This window comes from Suricata suricatta, chromosome 17 (assembly GCF_006229205.1).
Source record: "Suricata suricatta isolate VVHF042 chromosome 17, meerkat_22Aug2017_6uvM2_HiC, whole genome shotgun sequence".
In the NCBI taxonomy this organism is placed as follows: Eukaryota; Metazoa; Chordata; class Mammalia; order Carnivora; family Herpestidae; genus Suricata; species Suricata suricatta.
Genome location: NC_043716.1, coordinates 32,936,631 through 32,955,433, shown reverse-complemented (window position 1 = coordinate 32,955,433; position 18,803 = coordinate 32,936,631). Strand labels below are relative to the sequence as shown.

Genomic DNA, 18,803 nt, shown 5'->3' with positions numbered 1-18,803 from the left:
CACATAATGTACATCTTGTTCACATCAATTTTCACATACGGGAGAGAAAGCTTGTCTCCAGCATAACTGAGTGCTTGCTGACCTCAGAAACTTCCCACATTTCCTAAACCTCAAATAAACCAAGCAGGACATCCTCAAGTAACTGCTGGAGAGATGAAGGACCAGAATGATTCTAGGCCCTGTTTTCAGATGCTGATGTACTAACACTGGGAGAAAGCTGGACTTGAACCTCTTTCTAAAGGAGGAAACTGAGATTCCTGAATTGAGAAAAGGAACTTCTCGCAGTCGAGCGTGTTTCGTTACACACGTTGGTCCTGGTGCACGGGCACTGTTATTTGCTACCATTTGTAAGTTTTGTACAAGTAATGAAAGGACAACGGTTAGGTGTTGGTCACCAGCTTGATTTTCTGAATTACCACAGATTTGCCAATAGCAAAACCATTCCTTCTGCCTGAATTCTGGACACAACTACATCCTGCAGCTCTTCTGTCTGCACTGTGGCAGGCAGCTAAACATATACTTACTTTCTGTCAATGGGATGGAGATAATGACACCGTTTCCTGTCCCCACCCACAAACGATTGCAAGACACCATAAGAGCTGTGATCCTCACAAAAGAGAAGCCCAGTTTTCCAGTACCTGTAGAGCAGGGGAGAAAATTTTATTGAGAAACTAGAGCAAATGATGTTTTAGGTTCCAAGTCCCTCAGAATGGCTGTTATAGAGAGGAAAGGCTGACCAGAGCTAGTTGGATGTTTCCTGAAGGTGCACATCAAAGCAAACTTCCAGTGGGCTTTATCACCTATCTGATCATTCATGGTTAACGAAAAAAGAAAATTCTGAATGTAGCTGACATCACATTACCATTCAGAAAAAAAATTCTGTTGACCAGGAGGCAGGATACAAGATTTAATTAGGGAGCTGCAAAAGAAATCCAAACCAAACCCATCTCCAAAATAAAGCAAAAAACACTGGGGCACCCGGGCAGCTCAGTTGGTTAAGAGTCCAACTCTGGACTTCGGCTCAGGTCATGAGCTAACAGTTCGTGAGTTTGAGCCCCACACCAGGCTCTGTGCTGACGGTGCAGAGCATGCTTGGGATTCTGTCTCCCTTTCTCTCTGCCCCTTCCCCTTTGCTCTCTCTTTCTCAAAATAATTAAAAATAAACTTAAAAAACAAAAAACAAAAAACAACAAAACAGAGACTGCTAGATTGGAAAATCAAATGTCCTTTGTTTTTATAAGCTGAAAGAGTTCTGCTCTGCCTTAAATTTCCTTGCAGAGGTAAAAACAATCTTAATCAAAACATGTATTCTTTCCTCGTTTACATACTCTAATTCACCAGCAGTTTAGGTATTTTAGGATACCAGAGACACGTAATGTAGGGAGACTGGATGCACTCTTTTACTTGAAGGGAATTTCTACATCTCATCTTATTTTCTGAGACTTGAAAGGATAACTCATAAATAGGGAATAATGCATTTAAGACAAATAGCATTTCGTCACTCACAGGGTCTACTTCCAGGAACTGAGAAGATGATCACGGAGGATTAGAAGGAGCCTTAACCACCATTCAGTCTAAGCTAGAGATCTTTAACCTGTGGCCATAGGACACCCTGAAATGCTGTGTTTATGACATTCCTAACAGTCACAGAGTGCCAGATGAGGCTATGGCAGGGCACAAGCCAGCGATGGTCCCTGTCCTTCGTGGGCTTACGGTCTTTGGGGAGAGAGACAATAAAGAAGAACCAAATGGTATTGGTGCAAGCACAATAATGATAAGCCAAGATCTTAAATCAGAAGATCGGGAAGGTCTGTTCTGGATGTGACATGTATGCTATGACCTGAGAGCCAGGTAAACAGGGACCAAAAAGAACTCATCGGGCACAGTATAATAGCACATGTGGGGGACCTGAAATGGGAAAGAACTTGGTGAGCTCTAGTGGCCTGGGCCCTGGGCCAGTTCTTCATGGTGGTGTCACAAAACGTCACCTCACCTAAAGGCAGGAATATTCTCAAAGCGGCTGGCACGAGCTAAGTACGCCATGGTGGCCTCTGCACACTGGCTACCACGCAGAGAGCCGACCAGGCTGGGAACACAGAGACTGGTTAGGAGGCTCACAGATACCCAAGGGGGTTGGGGGACAGCCTGGCCTACAGGGATATAATGGTAGAGATGAAGAAGTAACTGATTTAAGATATTTTTGGAGGCAGACTTGACAGCTCCCTGTGACGGATTAGGTGTGGGGAATGGAGGGGAGTGAAGGTGACCCGAAGTTTCTGTCAAGAACCACGGGGTACATGGGGCAGCTGCCTGACACTTCCAGTGATAACAGCTCACCGTCCTGAGGCAACTTATTTGTTGGTTCTACCTAGCCTCTGAGACTATTTAAAAATAAAACATTTTCTTCAACTGATAAAGACAGAAGGCTTGGAAGCTTACCTAACATTTTGCTTACGTAAGGCTCAATGTCCACATCCTGGAGGTGTTGGTAAGTGTGCGCATGGTAGAGACGGAGCGTGGAGTCCAAGCGAATGGAGACCCACACCCCGTCCCCTACCCACGCAAGCTGCCGCACCTGGCTCTCCTTCCTGGGGTGTGCGTCAAAGGATTTCTAGGAAAGATGGTTCAATCACAATGTTACTTTGATTATGTGGGAGTTCATGTTTAAAAACTGTACTAATTGATAAAACAATCTGGCAGACTGAATATTAAAAGAGGAGCCTAAACAGTATTTACTAAATATGACTACGCTTACAGACGCAGTTCTTTTGCTCTGGACGACAAGACAGAAGGAGGAACAAACAAAGGGCATGAGGTCTCAGCGCTCTGTAGGGTGTCGACTTACGAAAGGAACACTGGCATGTCCGGACTCTGTAGCAGAGCCCAACAAAAAGGCTGAATTTGATCTCAGGAGTTTGTATTGTCGCAGAGCGATGCATGAAGTAAGAGCCTGTTTATAATTAAATGCAAAGGAGCCAACAACGCTGTCTGTGTGTGTATATCTGCACAGGGGATCCCACCAAGCGGCTGACTGTGGGACTTCTAGGGAACAGACTAGGGTTTGGAACAAAGGGAGGACTTTCACCTTAAAATTTTCCTGCCGTTTTTCTTTTTTAAAAATTATTAGAATGAATTTATGTATTGTGGCAACACTTTTAAGAAAGCAATGCTCAGAGGTTTTTGTTTTTAAAACAAATTCCCACTGCAATCTTATTTCTCCATCCAGGACACAGATATGGATCTGCCTGACACCCGTGGGGCGGCAGAGCTTTGAGAGCCCTTGTCCCCAACAACCCGCACAAAATTACATGTATTGGAGCCATGTGTCCAGATAATAAACATATGCATCTACAGATATTCAGACACATATTTTAACATTCATGTGTGAATCCTTCCTTTAAAAACCCCCCAAAACAAAAAACAAAAACCCCAAAACAAACCACTTCCCACCATAGTCACAAGTGGCAAGAGAGGTGAAGCAACACAGAAAGTGAAGATGTCATCCAAGACAACCACTCAAGTGCCCAACAACACCGACTCAGAAAGCAATTTCTAAAGAATCTAAAAATAATTACGGGCTCAGAGTCCTCAGAAAATACACACTCAGTAAGTACAGGAAGCATGGCTTCACTTACCTCTATTTTCATAGCCTTCGGCTGAACCACATAGATTTTGTTCCTGTAGCCACACCAGACTTTGTCATGTACCACTGTCATGCACCGAATGGAATGGTGAGGCCGTCCAAGGTCCAGCAGGTGATAGTTTGACAAATCCCACTGCCCATCTTTAAAACAAGAAGTGGTTTATTAGTTAATGAAGACCATCTTTTCCTCAATTTTAACACAAGAAACATTCCATTTGGATGAATTAATAAATTTATTGCTGAAGCACGGCAAAATGCCATTTAGTCACTTAATCTTTTCTTTGCAGAGACGGACTCTCATTTCTGTCTACTGCAAAGTTGGGAAAGGTCATCTGGTCCCATGAGCTACCTGGTGCCTGGATCTCCACACCACCAGCAGCAGTGATGGGATAAATCAGCAGTAAGTTTTCTGTTTATAATAATAGTTTCAGAATTAGAAGGGATTTAGTAAAGCTCTTTGGATAACGTATCTGTCACTCACTTACATTCTGATGTGTCCTGGGTAGATGTTAAGGACAACTTACTTCTAACACTTTAGGAATTACGCACGTAATCATTTTAGTGAGGACAGAGATACAAATGGGAATTAGCCACTGTAAGCTTGCTTTGTAGACCTTGCTTGAATGAGTTCAGTGAAAGAAACCATACAGCCTCACAAAGCAGCTCTTGCATTTTGCAAAAGCTGTTATTTTCTGACAAGATACTCCCCATGCCTAACGAGCCCAAGTCTGCCTCCTTACATATCATCGCCCATTAGTCCGCTGTTTTGCCCAATGGAAACAGAATCATCCAGTCCCACTTTTTTGTTACTGCCCTATGTTTTCTTCTCTCAAAATTAATCATCCTTGGCGTGTGCTCTGTACATATCCCAGTTTACGGACCCTTCATCCTAACTCTGCGTATTCCGGGTTTAACATGTTGTCTGTCTGCCGGAGAGGGGCAGGGTCATCACCAGCCCTGTCCTGCACACAGGTTTCTACGAGGCTTAATATGTTCAGTAGCTCAGGGGCGCCCAGGGGGCTCGGTCAGTTAAGCATCCAACTCTGAGTTTCAGCTTAGGTACTGATCTCATGGTTTTTGAGTTCGAGCCCCACATCGGACTCTCTGCTGGCATCTTGGAGCCTGCTTGGGATTGATTCAATCTCTCTCTCTCTCAAAATGAATAAATGTAAAAAAAAAAAAAAAAAGATGTTTAGTAACTCATACTGAGTTGGTGGTTAGCCGTTAGGTACTTCTCATTCCTCAGACATGTTGTCCCCCCCTTTACTCTTCTGATCCCCAACAAAGAACTTTGTATTTAAACGTATCAAATGTATCTTGTCTGTTCTCTTAGTGTAATTTTGGATTCAGGGTGCCAAGACGTTTATTACCACATTTTTTCTAAGCTTTTGTACTTACTAGCTGGCTGACTGTGAAGTGAATAAAAAAGCCCCGTGCCTCCAGCCTCCTCATCTGTGAGGATGACAACAGGAGCTTCCTCACGAGCTGCTGCGAGAGCTGCGCTCACAGACCATCTACAGAGGGCCTGAGCAAGGTGAAACGGGGTGCCTCCCTCTCTGGCGACATGGAGTCATTAACCAGCAACCTCTCTGTCAGTTACAGACACTGAAACATCATCTACCCCACATTTTCCCCAAGCCCAAAAAGGTAGGGGACTTCGGAGAAAGGCCTGCTAAAATCCAAGTTCAGTGTATCTGTGTGTATAGAATATTCTCGTGCTCTAGCAATCTAATTTCTACCTAGAAAATGATTGATCATTTTGGCTGATACATGTACCAAGGACTTAGGAAGTAGCACACGCTGAATTGCCCAGTTTCCTTAACTCATGTCAGGTTCCTGGGCCTCCACCAGCCCCGTCTGCTGATGACACAAACACCGGTTGTAGAAAGAGGAAGGACATAAATAACACCACATGAAAATGATTAAACCACATCCAATTAAAAATGTTCCATATCTAAGTGGATGCAAATTACTTTTTAAAATACTGAAAAAGAGAAAGGATTCCTTCTCACTAAATTTCTCCTAATTGAGTAAATATACGAATGAGAAACAGCTGCCTCCACACACATTTGGCAAGAGCACCTTGCAAGGATAAACTAGATGCATGCACGGATCTGTAAAGTCACCATTGTTAGCGTTCAGTTTAAACCCTTACTCTTTCTCCTATTAAGTCCCATTTCTTTATGATGTGAGCCAGTCTGCTAGAAGGCGCTTTTGCAAAGCAACAGATTAGGGCTCTATATTCATAGCAACTCACCAGCTCCTCTGTGAAAGATCGCAAGGGTGCCGTCAGCCAGGGCCACTAACACAATCCCTTTCACGTGTCTGCAAACAGGAAACAGGGTTTCAGAGCTCTCCATGTGGGAATGCGGGAAGGGCCACATGCTACTCAACTAGTCGCTCAGAGGCTCTCAGAGGGCCAGCCCATGATATAGACAAGGAGCTTACACCAGAACCCAGAGAATACACTCTATTTTTAAGTAATCTCTATGCCCAACGTGGGGCTCAAACCCACAACCCCAAGATCAAGAGTCACATGCTCTATAGCCAGCCGGCACCCCAAGAACACAGTCGTCTTCATCAAGAAAGTCTTGCTATGAACATGTCAGCAGAACTAAATAAACAGTCTGTGAGGTGACTCAGTGGTTTTACTTTCTGGCTGAAGCTTCTCCCATTGCAAAAGGTCCACAGACCAGAGACAGACACCTTGAGTGGACGCCGGAGTTTTTGATAGTCAACAAGCAGAAACAGACTAGTGAATCAATGCCCCAATCAACATACTCACAAAGTACAAGGTATAAAAAGTATCCTAAAACAAACATACAGGTCCTGGAGTACTAAAGAACTCACACTCTGGTGAGGAATCAACCTGGCCAGTTTCACCTAAAGCTCTACTTAAGAACTACTTTACTTTCTAGTAAGAGTTTGAATCTCACTCAGCTTCTCTGATTCCATAAAGAGGGTTAAAAAAAAAAAAAAAGAAAACTGGATATTGGTGGCTTAGTCATGAAGCGCATGTTAGCTTTAATAGTCTTAAAAGGTAGTTTATATCAAAATACATATGTTTAAAAGGAAGAATTTCTAAAATAAAACTTACACAATACTGAGAATCGAATCTTTAAGTTTAATGGAATGGAGGCATCCTCTCCACTGGGCTGCGGAGGAGTGCACATACAGACTGCAAGAACAAAATCAAGACGGGTAAGGCATAGAGAACGTCAAGTTGCTGCTTACATCTGACGATGAGCACAAAGTCCCTTCAGGAGGAAAGAAGGGTTAACACAGGAAGTAACAGCAATGGGCGTCTAATGCAGAGAAATCAGCTGCTTGGGCAAACAGAAACACAGACAAATGAAAAGCCAGAACCAGAATAACACACAGTCACTTAGTTTCAGGTTACAACATACTCCAGGATTCTTGGCTAAACTCCTTTTTAAAAAATTACCCGACTTTTCAACCACACGGAACTATAACTTTGTGATAACAGGCTGGTTTATTACACCAGAGAGTGGCAAGCTACGGCCTGCAGGCCAAACCTAGCGCTTCACCTGTCTTAGCAGAGTATGCAAGTAAAAATGGTCTTTACATTTTAAACAGTTGGGAAAAAAAATTAAGAGTATTTTATGGCATCTGAGACATACATGAAATTCAACCTTCAGTGTCCATAAGGCGTTCCTGGGACACGGCCACAGTCATCCACTTACGTGCGGCCAATGCGACGCCCGTTTCTGCGCCGCCACAGAGAGGAGAAGTTGCTACAGAGATTACATGGCCACAAGGCCTAACGTATTTCTTATCTGATCCTTCATAGAAAAACTTTGCCGTCCCTCCATCTTGTAGTGTTAAGACCCCTCTGGAAGAGACGCACTAGTCACCTTGCTCACCCTGTGGGAAAGCACAATCTTCTGAAAGTCCCCACACCACTAGCATGTGAACCAACTATGTAATGTTAGTTATCTCCTAAGCTTTCAGACAGGGATCTGTCCTGGTTTTCCTAGTAACTCTACCAAGCAGTTATGCTTGGAACTGAGCCTTCCCGTAGCCAAAAAGATCAGTTTAATCACTGGTGTTTCCTGAATACATTCTAGCCTACATAAACCTGCTGTGCATCAATAATCCTGTCTCTGTGTTGTCCAGGATCTATTTCTGGATCGCCCAGATTTTAAAGTTTGATTTACCTCTTCTTCCAAGAGAATTCTATAAAGAGAAAATTCCATGATGAAGAACTACCTGATTTACCATTCATAAGCAATGCAAGTCCAGTTTCTGAGGCAGCAGAAGCATCATCTCAAAATCCATAGGTCCATGAAGTTCTCCGCATTTTGTTGTATGCCTAATGCACCACACTTTACTTACTCATCTTCTGGTTCCAAAAGCAAGAGTGAAAAACCAAAGATACTCTACTATGGAGAAAGAGTGGGCACCTACCAGCCATTCTGAGCTCCAAGCCACATAGTCGGTAGAAGGCTACTCATTTTCTGGGCTTCTTCTCGCACCAGGTCTTGTTCATTTGGCAATACTGATATTTGATCTCTATACGCATCTGAGTCATTACTGGGAAAGGTGGGGAAAGGAAAAATATTGCAGTATGTTTAGCTACTGTTTTCAGGGACTGAACACTTTTCTATATTTTAACAGTTTGAGAAAAAAATTAAACACTAAAATTCCAAAGAAGCCCAATTTAAATGCTTATAATAAGTATTTCAATAGTTATACCAGAGGTAACATTAACATACTAGAGAGGACCAACGTGCTGATAAGGGAGTTAAGACACAGGAATGAAATATAGCAGTTAATATCCAGACTAATTATGGCTCTCCTTTAGGGTTATTTTGAATTTTATAACATTTTTTCTTGGGGGGAAAGAAGAGGAAGGGATGGTTTGTTTTAAAATCATATACACACACAAAGGAGAATGAGTATAAAAAATTTTCTAAAATAAAGTATTAAGTTAAAACATGCTTGCAATCTCTGCCAAGACCTTCTTTCTTTTGGATGGTCCAATGATTTCTAGAAAAAGATAACTAAGCTATCAAATCTGAAACAAACCTGCTAATTCTCAAAAGATGAGTTTATTCTTAAATTAACAAATATTAATAGACACTTGATTGCTCTCTAAACTAAGAGGAAGAGTATTAAATTGTGAAAAGAATCATGTTTAGATGGATCCCCATCAGCTTTCTATAAAGGCCTAGAGAAGGCAGAAAATAAAATTAAAGAATTGACCAAATGGGCCGATATTACCAACCCTTTAAAGGAAGGGCTGTTTGCCATAAAACAAACTTCACCAAAGTCATCAAAGCCCACACGGGAAATCTAAACTCCCAGTTTTGTAGATGACTAGGGTTGGAGCAAGAGGAGGGCTGGGGAGTAAAATGGCACGAATACAATCCGAATGGAAATGAAAACAAAATCGTATCCGAGGAGAAAATGACCAGAAAGACTTTGAGTAATGTGCTGCATAGGCAAGATTATTTTTTTTAAGTTGTTAGCCCCATGGGTGGGGGCTGGGGTGTAAATCCGGAGCGAATGCAGCGGAAGGAGAAGCGGAGACACAATGGGCATAAGTAATGACACCCCAGTCTGCCACAATCCCATCAATGGGAATCTCGCGGCTGCTTGACGGGATTCGGGTTCCTTTGCCGTGAGCACTTATCTGGCTTCCTAAGTTGCCGACCCATCTCTATACCTTGACTGATACACGGGCGAGAGGTCTTCTGGGATTTGAACCCCCAGAGGGTCCGTGAAGACGTGCTCTGTGTAGACGCCAGGCTGGGAGGCGTCCGTGGTGTCTTCGGCTGACCCTGCGTTGCCTTCTGTGGCCTCGGTGGCTTCTTCTGCTGTTGGAACGTTCTCATCAACCTCACGATTTTCTGCTTCCTTTTCTACAAAATAAATAAAACATGCTAGCCATTCGGAATGTGAGCTTTTCTCCCAATAGTTTCCCTACACAACACACCACTGTAGAACTCCACCAACCCCGTGCTCCTCGGCGCCGTATCACGAAGTACAGAATTTCTGACTTAACGGTCACGACAGTGTCTTCTTTCAAGCTCTCTCATCCTTGTCACTTCAAGATCTACATCAAGTATGCAACCACACATAACGAGGTGCATGGGTCCAGCTCAGACTGCAGACAGCAAGGGCACGGAAGGGGCAGAGACATACCTGCTGGTTTTTCCGACACAGGAGAAGCGCCGTTGGTACCAGGGGAAGTGGCGGCTGCTGTCACCCCTTCTGTAGAACAGCCAACCACAGTGATGCCCCCCAGCAGGCTGTCTGTCTCTGCCGAGCTATTGCTGGTCACGCTGCCACACAGGGATGCTTTGTCCACCTGTCCAGATTCTGAAAGCTCTTCCCCTGCAGGGTAGTCGGTTTCTCTTGCTCCTGAGAAACAAGAGAAACCTTTTTCTGATAGCTGAGTAAATCCCCACATTTTCTCCATGAGAGCAACTATCGGTTTGAAACGAGAGTACACAGGGGAGACAAATGGCTGCTCGAACACACCGCCAGAAGGGGCACTTTAAATTTTACTTAAACTGACCTGCACGAAATGAGAAAGTAGCTGAAAAAAATGGATATTTCTATTATTGCAAGCACAAGTAAACCTGACAATGGCACAAGTGACACTTCTGTTCTTACCGAGCTCCTCAGCAGCCACCTAATGAGGTTTGAGACAAGGAAATCCATTACCTGACAAATCAGGGAGACAATTTTTAATTTTCAAGATTGCTATTTAAAATATGGACTCCGGGGCACCTGGGTGGCTCAGTCGGTTAAGCGTCTGACTCCTGGTCTCCGCTGAGGTCATGATTTCACGGTTCACAAGTTTGAGCCCCACATCATACTGCTGCTGTTCGCACAGAGCCTGTTTGGAATTCTGTCTCTCCCTCTCTCTCTCTCCCTCCCCTGCTCACGTGCACACTCTCAAAAATAAACCAACATTTAAATAAAAAATAAAATAAAACAAAAATATGGACTTCCATGGTGCCTCGGTGGCTTGGTCAGTTATGCATCGGACTTCAGCTCAGGTCATGATTTCGCATTTTAAGGGTTTGAGCCCTGCCTTGGGCTCTCTGTCCTTATCTCTCTATCCTTCCCCCACTGGTTCGTTTTCTCCCTCCCTCCCTCTCTCTCTCTCTCTCTCTCTCTCTCTCAAAATAAACAAATAAATAAATATGAAATAAAATATAGACTTCCAACACTATTAAAAACAGATCATCATGGGGCAACTGGGAGGCTCAGTCAGTTAAGCCTCTGGCTCTTGATTTCAGCCAATGTCATGATCTCACAGTTTGTGAGACTGGGCCCTGCATCGGGCTCTGCCCCAACAGTGCAGAGCCTGCTTGAGATGCTCTCTTCTCCTTTCTCTGCCCCTCCCCTGCTCTTGCTCTCTCTCTGAAAAAATAAACATTAAAAAAACAAACAAACCCTAGGCATATACAGTGTCTTAAGATATTAGTAATACATTCAAAAACTAAGCATTTGCCATATAAAGATGAATTCCTTCACAGTTTTAATTAAAAAGTTGTTTTTATATAGACATCACCAACCTGTTTAATGTTTAAACCAATGTTTAAATATCATATAATATTCAATACAGAACTTTAGAAAGCCTTCTCTTACTAATTAAATAGCCTCTTGCTCTCTGCCCACCAATTATCAACTCCCGTTACCATGTTTCACTTTCTTCATAGTATTGAAAATAATCTTTTTTAGTCATTTGTTTCCAGTTTACTTTTGGTCTTCCCCAACCAGAACACCAACTCCCTGAGAGCAGCGCATGCCTGCGTCTCTAGTAAACAGATCAGTTCCTGGCAGCACAAAGATGCAGATGCGGGGGAGAAGGGGGTGTGGCTCCCCCTTACCTGGCACACTGGCGATACAGAGCACGTGAGAGTTGCACACAGTGAAACTGTCTAGGATGTTGCCTGGTTGAATAGCATCAATAATGATTACTTTTGTAGCTGAATGAGTGCTGGTACAGATCCAGACTAGACTGGATAATTCTTCTTGATTTTTTAACTCCTTCTGCTGTTCCTATGCATACAAAGTAAAAACAAAAAAAGAATGTTTAAGTGACACGTATGTGTACTTCATAAGTCTGTGCTATTACAGTAAAGGGCAATGCTATTTTGAGTTTATCTGCAGATTATTTGAAAGGCTCGACATAAAACCACCTTCCATTATGAACTAGCAGACATGAAAACGGCAGTGATAAAAATGTTGTGTGTCTTGACTGTGATGGCCCCTAAACGGGTGCATACATTTGTCAAAACTCTGAACTGCACCATTTTCAAGTGTATAAATAGCTCATTGTATGTAAAATACACCTCAGTAAGACTGATCTAGGAGAGAGCACAGGGAATAAGCAAGGGCCTAATAACCCCGATTAGTTAGAAGCTGGTCCCGAAATAAGTTCTGGACCAAAGAGCTACGCCGGGAAGGCCGGATGTTAGTGCGCACACTTACCTTAAGTTCCTGGTCTAACTTGTCTAAACTACTCTGGGACGCACTTCGCTGTCTGCTGCCTTCCGTGTCCAAACCGGTGACATCCTTGTAAAACACACTCGCTCCGACAACAGAACCACCGTCTCTGGTCTTCCCACCTGATAAATTGACTCCAACAGCACACCACAGCTTTTTGGGTTAAAAAATTAAAAAAAAAAAAAAAAAAAAAAAAAGGTATTAAGTCTATTTTCTCTCTAAAAATGTTTGGAGCTTTTCACATTTCTGTAACAATCTTCTGATTAGGAATATAGGTCTTTTTGTTTGTTTCTTTAAATGGAGCTTACCCCCACTGGGTACTCCCCAACATGGGGCATGGACTCATGACATGGAGATTAAGAGTCTACTAACTGAATCAGACAGGCACCCCATGAATACAGGTCCTTAATATTCAAAGTATCCCAGTCTAAAACTACAAAACAAACAATAACTTCACTCACAGAAGTAGAATTTCAACTTTCTTTGTATTAGGGGGAAAAAAATCCACCCAGACTTTAAGAAATATTTTCATTAACTTCAAAATTAATATACCTTCATTGATGTGTCTTTTTCATCTAGAGGTCTGAGATAGACAGGCACAGGTAGATTTTTCATCTTATTTTCCCCTTGGCCATTGGTTACCTAATAATTGGGAAGAGGAGAGAAAAAGACACATTAGGAAGCCTCATCAGAAGTGAATTCATACAACTGCTGAGCCATGAGCAAGCACTGCTAGTACATATTTACTTTTTGAAACCAAGTTGAAGCTGATTTTGTTATTCTTATTTGAAAAATAAGCAGCCAATAGGTACGTGAATAGATGCTCAACATCATTAGTCACCAGGGAAATGCAAACCAAAACCAGTGAGATACCACTTCACACCAGAACTGCGATTATCAAAAAGACAAGAAATGACAAGTGTTGGCGAGGATGTGGAGGAAAGGGAACCCTGTGCCTCTGTAGGTAGGAATGTAAACTGGTGCAGCCGCCATGGGAAACAGGATGGAGGGGCCTCAGAAAATGAAAACTAGAGGTGGCTGGCTGGCTCAGCCAGTAGAGAATGTGACTCTTGACCTTGGAGTTTAAGCTCCACATTGGGCACAGAGATTACTTCAAAGAAAAATTAAAAGTAGAACTACCATATGATGCAGCAATTCCACTTCTGGGTATTTATCTGGAGAAAACAAAAACATTAACTTGAAAAGATATATGCATCTCTCAGTTCACTGTAGCATTATTTACAGTAAGACATGGAAACAACCTAAGTATCCATCAATAAATAAGTATATAAAGGAAATAGGGTATAAAAACACAATGGAATAATATTATTCAGCCATCAAAAAAGAATGGTATCTTTCCATTTGTGACAACATGGATGGAACTTTAGGGTATTATGCTAAGTGAAGTAAATTCAGACAGAGAAAGACAAATACCGTACGATCTCACTCACATGTGGAGTCTTAAACCAACAAACATACAAAGCTCATAAATACAGAGAATAAACTGGTGGCTGCTAGAGGCAGGGTGAGAAATAGGTGAAGTGGACCGTAAAGGAGGTCAAATAGGGCAAACTCCCAGTTACAAAATAAGTCATGGGGATATAATGTACAGCTTGGCAACTATAGTGACACTACTGCACATTTAAAGTGGCTGAGAGAGTAATCTTTAAAGTTCTCACTGTAAGAAAAAAGAATCTGAAACCACGTTCAGTGATGGATATTAACTATTAACTAGACTTACTGTGGTGATTATTTCAGAATATATAAAAATATCAAATTATTATGTCGTACACCTGAAACTAACATAATGCTGTCGACTCTACTTCACTAAAAACAAACAAGACAAAACCATGAGAAACAAACCAGCAGGATACCTCAAGTCCCATGCACTTGAACAACCTCCTGTTGACCCTCTCCCTCCTCACAGACTCTTGAGATCTGGGGCTCCAGACAACAGCCTGAGAACCACTACCCTGAACCCTTCCCTACACGTGTGCCAAATCCGTGAACTTCAAACGAGCAGGTTTTGAGACCGGTATTTCAATTCCTTCGTGCCCAGAGACACTCCCCTCCCCTTGCATTTCCCCATAGATGCTCTTACCATGTTCACATGTTACCTGTTTGTACTTCTGAGGCAGACTCCAGCCAAAAGCCTGCACTCTACCATCTTCCTTCTGAACGTGGGCCTTCACCTGACGATACTGTTCTCTCTTCTGCTCTCTGCGTGAGGCTAAACTAGCTTCAGTTCTTTAAAAAAAATAATAATAATCCCTTTTTAATTAAGGGAATATAACAAATGCATCTCTTCCCTTTCCCGCTAAGAGAGGAAAATTAACAACAAAAATTACATACTTTCAGAATAGTTTACTTCAGTCTTCTGCCTTAAGAAGTCTTTTTTTTTTTAATTTTTTTCTACTGTTTATTTATTATTGAGACAGAGACAGAGCATGAGCGGGGCGGGGGGGGGGGGCGCGCACAGCACAGGGGCAGAGAGAGAGGGAGGCACAGAATCCAAAGCAGGCTCCAGGCTCGGAGCTGTCAGCACAGAGCCTGATGCGGGACTCGAACCCACAAACTATGAGGTCATGATCTGAGCTAAAGTTAGACACGTAACTGACTGAGCCACTCAGGTGCCCCAGAATGTATGTTGGTTTTTTAAATGGGAGAAAGTAGGTGTATCTGCATATCTGTTCATTCCTAGTTAAGGGTTTCTTTACAGCCCTCCCCTCCTAATATTTGACACTATTGAATAAATTCCTTTTCTTTTTTTTTTTTAATGTTTTTTATTTATTTTGAGAGAGAGACAGTGTGAGCAGGAGAGGGTCAAGGAGGGAGCACAGAAGAATCTGAAGCAGGCTCCAGGCTCTGAGCTGTCAGCACAGAGCCTGATGCGCGGCTCGAATCCATGACCAGTGAGATCATGACCTGAGCCGAAGTCAGACACTCAACCAACTGAGCCACTCAGGCGCCCCTGGAGCTGATCTTTCTAAACCTATGCAGGGGGCACAGTGTTTAAGCTTTAACAGATTAGAAAGCAGACGGTTTTATTATGTTTAATCACCAGCCATCAAATTTCTATCAGGTTTCAGATTTTGGCCATATGAAAGGGAAAAATTCTTACATATTTTTAGTTCCTCCCTTTTTTGTTCATTCAACAAATATTTTACTTACTGAGAATTTTCTAACACCTGGGAATGTGCTAGAAGTGATTAAAGATAAATACATCAATATTGTTTTAGGAAGATAATAAAGGTTCATTTCTGGACCCCATTAATTTGTTTCAGAAAACAAAAATGCAAACTGACTGGGTAAGCTTGTGAAGAATGGAGTAAAATAACAAAGAAAACCATCCTGAAAATAATTAGTCTTTCTTTGAGCTATTTAAATGTTTGTGACGTGATGCACTGTGTCTGTCATAGTTAACAAATCTGTGTGTCAGACACTTTACAAACACTATGTAATTTACCTAGTGTCTCTGAGAGGTTAGCTTGTCCAAGGTCATATACCTAATGAGTAGCAGAGTCAGGAGGGGAAATCAGCTACTTCTGGCACCAAAGGGAATGTTCAAACATCTAGGATGAAGGCTTCTATAGGCCTTTAACATTTTTACTGATATTTATCAGTGTTGTTCTAGCAGCAACAAGAAGATATTTTAAAGCAATTCCCCCTGCTTATGAAAACCGTGAAATGCAATTTTCATAAAAGATACTGGTTACGAGTAATTTACCTAAAGGAACGCAGCCACATTACAAAAATGGTTTCTTTATAGACTCATATGAACCTTACAGCTGATCCTGAACTGTTATCTTATTTTAGAGCATAGACGCTAGTCTGGAAAATACGTACTCTTCGCTAAGGAAATCAAAGGCTTTGGACTTATCACCAGGGAGCTGAGACAAGGTGCTGCTTCTTTTCTTGACAGAAGGAGTCACGTGAGAGGTGGGTGCATTGTACTTCAAATTAACAGGTGGTTCAGGCTTCTTAGCAGTATTACTTGAGGAGCTAAAAAGTCGGCTGAAACTAAAAAAAAAGTGAGGGAGAGTGAGAGAGCGTTATTACATGCACTGGGAGAAACAATCCACGACTTTCCACAAGTTAGAGTGCCATTACAAGGCAACGAGTTAGGAACTGGCAGAAAGATTTTGGTAGTCATACACTGCGGCCTTAGCAATAACTCACAGCCAAACTCAGACATTCAGGAAAGAGAAACTATTACTTAGAATGACAGACCCTTGTTCTTTAATTAGCAAGTCACAAAATGAAAGGAAGAAAATCTTAAGTGCAGGGAACTTCTTGTATTGAAGAAATAAAATAAGATGGTTCTTAGCTCCTACTTGGTGAGCAGTTGTTAAATAGCAAGGTTATGGCTGCAAGTTTCGGACAGAAGCTTAGTTTGCCAGGTCTAAAAATAGTAAGAAAGTCCTGGAACACGTATTGCCATTTTAACATACATCTTACACATATTCTTACTAGGCTCAAATCATGTATCTAGCTTCACATTCACTTAAAAGAATGAACACTTCTATTAGATAGCAGACTCTAATAGAGGGATAAGTTTTAAGCACAGTACTTCTGGCACAAACATAAGTCACGTCCAAAACACACAAATATACACACGTCTTAAACCTACAGACACTGAATTTCTAAGTTTTATTTTGTCAAGTTCCTTACAATCACACAACCAATGAATCCACGTAACTTATTTACTGAGGATCCAGGTAATTATCAACCCTATGACTAATTCCCCATAGTTTTTATTTAATTTAGCAGAAAATTCCACCAAATGCACAACCAACATGATGCAGCTTACGAAAGCATACGTTTTGTCCTCAAGAATAGCTTACCGAGCTGGCATGCTACATATTAAAAAGAAGAAGTTCAGTTTAGCCATATACTCGAAATTTTAAAAAGACATAAAATCGTTCTTAAAAAAAACTGTAACTGTAACCTTCTTGTTTCAAAGTGCTCTCTGATGTCTTTATGGGTTTTTAGATACTTACAACTGCCAAATGCTTGACCTTTTTTTTTCCTGCATGGCTGGATTTTCTCTTGATGCACTACATTTGAAAAGAAAACAAAGAAAGGAAAAATGTTTTATCAGTGAGGTGTTCTAGCATTCTCTCTGAAGAACAGAGGACCCAAGAAGTTCGTGAAATACACAAAGGAAAATCAGCAATTAAATTCAGCAAGTAGTTGTTTTGACCTATCAAGTGTCAGTCAACCTGTAAAGGCTAATACAACTAAGATAAATAAAACACCATCACTTCATCAAGAGTTCAGTCTACTAACAGTCTGCCAACAGGCCTGAGTGTTAATATTTATTGAATTTTTAATTGAAAAGATACCCTCCAATTCTCTCTTATGTCAAAATACTGTCGGGGGGCCTGGGTGGCTCAGTTGGCTGGACATCCGACTTCGGCTCAGGTCATGATCTCAGTTCATGGGTTTGAGCCCCGCATTGGGCTCTGTGCTGACGGCTCGGAGCCTGGAGCCTGCTTCCGATTCTGTGTGTCTTTCTCTCTCTGCCTCTCCCCTGCTCATGATCTGTCTCTGTCTTTTAAAAATAAATAAATGTTAAAATTTTTTTAAAAATACTGTCTTGTAAATCCTAAGTCCTTATCTTTACATAAAAGTCTCTATCATCTCATGCTCTAAGCTCTCATAAAATAGCCTGTAACTTTACTGTTCTGATGGGTCATTTCTCAGAGAACTAAAACTTTCCCATTAACTGAAAAGATCACCAGAGATGGGGATAAACTAGTAGATCAAGAAAATTTCAGAAATTTGGCACTCTATACTGATTTAGTAAGGTGGTAAGAATTCTCTGTCAGAATTCACTTTTCATGGTTTTATAAAGAACTGAATTTAAAACATCTTTTAATTCAATGAAAAAGTTAAAAGTGAGCTACCATTTCTTTTTACTTGTGGACTACCACGTGGCTGCTAAAATTAAAAATAGTAATGATGGGGTGCCTGGGTGGCTCACTTGGTTAAGCGTCCAGCTTTTGCTCAGGTCATGATCTTACGGTTCATGGGTTCAAGCCCCACATCGGGCTCTGCACTGACAGCTCTCAGCCTGAAGCCTGCTTTGGATTCTGTGTCTCCCTCTCTTTCTGCCCTGCTTGCACTCTGTCTCTCTCTCGACAATAAACAAGCATTTGAAAAAGAAAAAGAAAAATAGCAATTAAAAGTGGAACCTGTCTCTATACCTCAATTTTTAAAATATTATTTATTTAATATCCATTAAATGTGAAAGTTAGGAACAAGCTCCTTAGTACATCAGTTTCTTTGACCAATTAATGAAGATTAGAGTTCTGATGTACTTCCCTGTTAGCTGCTATAAGCAATTACAAGTCTAGCAAATTGTCAATGTGGCATACAAAGTGCTTTCATTCTAGTATGACATTGGTAAAGAATGTATAAACTGTTCAATGTGATCACTAACAAGTACAAGTTGGAGGTTAAAAAACATGCTCATCAACTTTAATATGATGTGTCATTGTATGTGTGCTGTTATTGGTAAATCTGACATGGGAATCCAAACTCAAAAGTATGGGCAAGGTGCCTGGGAGACTCTTTCAGATAAGCATCCAACTTTGGCTCAGGTCATGCTCTCACAGTTCCTGGGTTCAAGCCCTGTGTCGGGCTCTGTGTTGACAGCTCAGAGCCTGGA

General features: G+C 41.7%; 1 protein-coding gene across 9 annotated transcripts in view; it reads right to left on the bottom strand.

Moving 5' to 3' along the window:
• SPAG9 (sperm associated antigen 9) overlaps positions 1 to 18,803 on the bottom strand; it is a 98,090-nt gene that overhangs the window by 10,466 nt on the left and 68,821 nt on the right. For all 9 annotated transcript variants that reach the window (XM_029926816.1, XM_029926817.1, XM_029926815.1 and 6 more), the window contains 14 exons: positions 17,131 to 17,187; positions 15,977 to 16,150; positions 14,248 to 14,377; positions 12,683 to 12,772; positions 12,116 to 12,283; positions 11,512 to 11,683; positions 9,812 to 10,030; positions 9,333 to 9,528; positions 8,072 to 8,197; positions 6,741 to 6,821; positions 5,901 to 5,968; positions 3,636 to 3,784; positions 2,440 to 2,611; positions 525 to 638 (listed from right to left, as the gene is read on the bottom strand). In XM_029926816.1, coding sequence (XP_029782676.1) covers positions 525 to 638; positions 2,440 to 2,611; positions 3,636 to 3,784; positions 5,901 to 5,968; positions 6,741 to 6,821; positions 8,072 to 8,197; positions 9,333 to 9,528; positions 9,812 to 10,030; positions 11,512 to 11,683; positions 12,116 to 12,283; positions 12,683 to 12,772; positions 14,248 to 14,377; positions 15,977 to 16,150; positions 17,131 to 17,187 — 1,916 coding nt within the window. The remainder of the gene's footprint in view (positions 1 to 524; positions 639 to 2,439; positions 2,612 to 3,635; positions 3,785 to 5,900; positions 5,969 to 6,740; positions 6,822 to 8,071; positions 8,198 to 9,332; positions 9,529 to 9,811; positions 10,031 to 11,511; positions 11,684 to 12,115; positions 12,284 to 12,682; positions 12,773 to 14,247; positions 14,378 to 15,976; positions 16,151 to 17,130; positions 17,188 to 18,803) is intronic.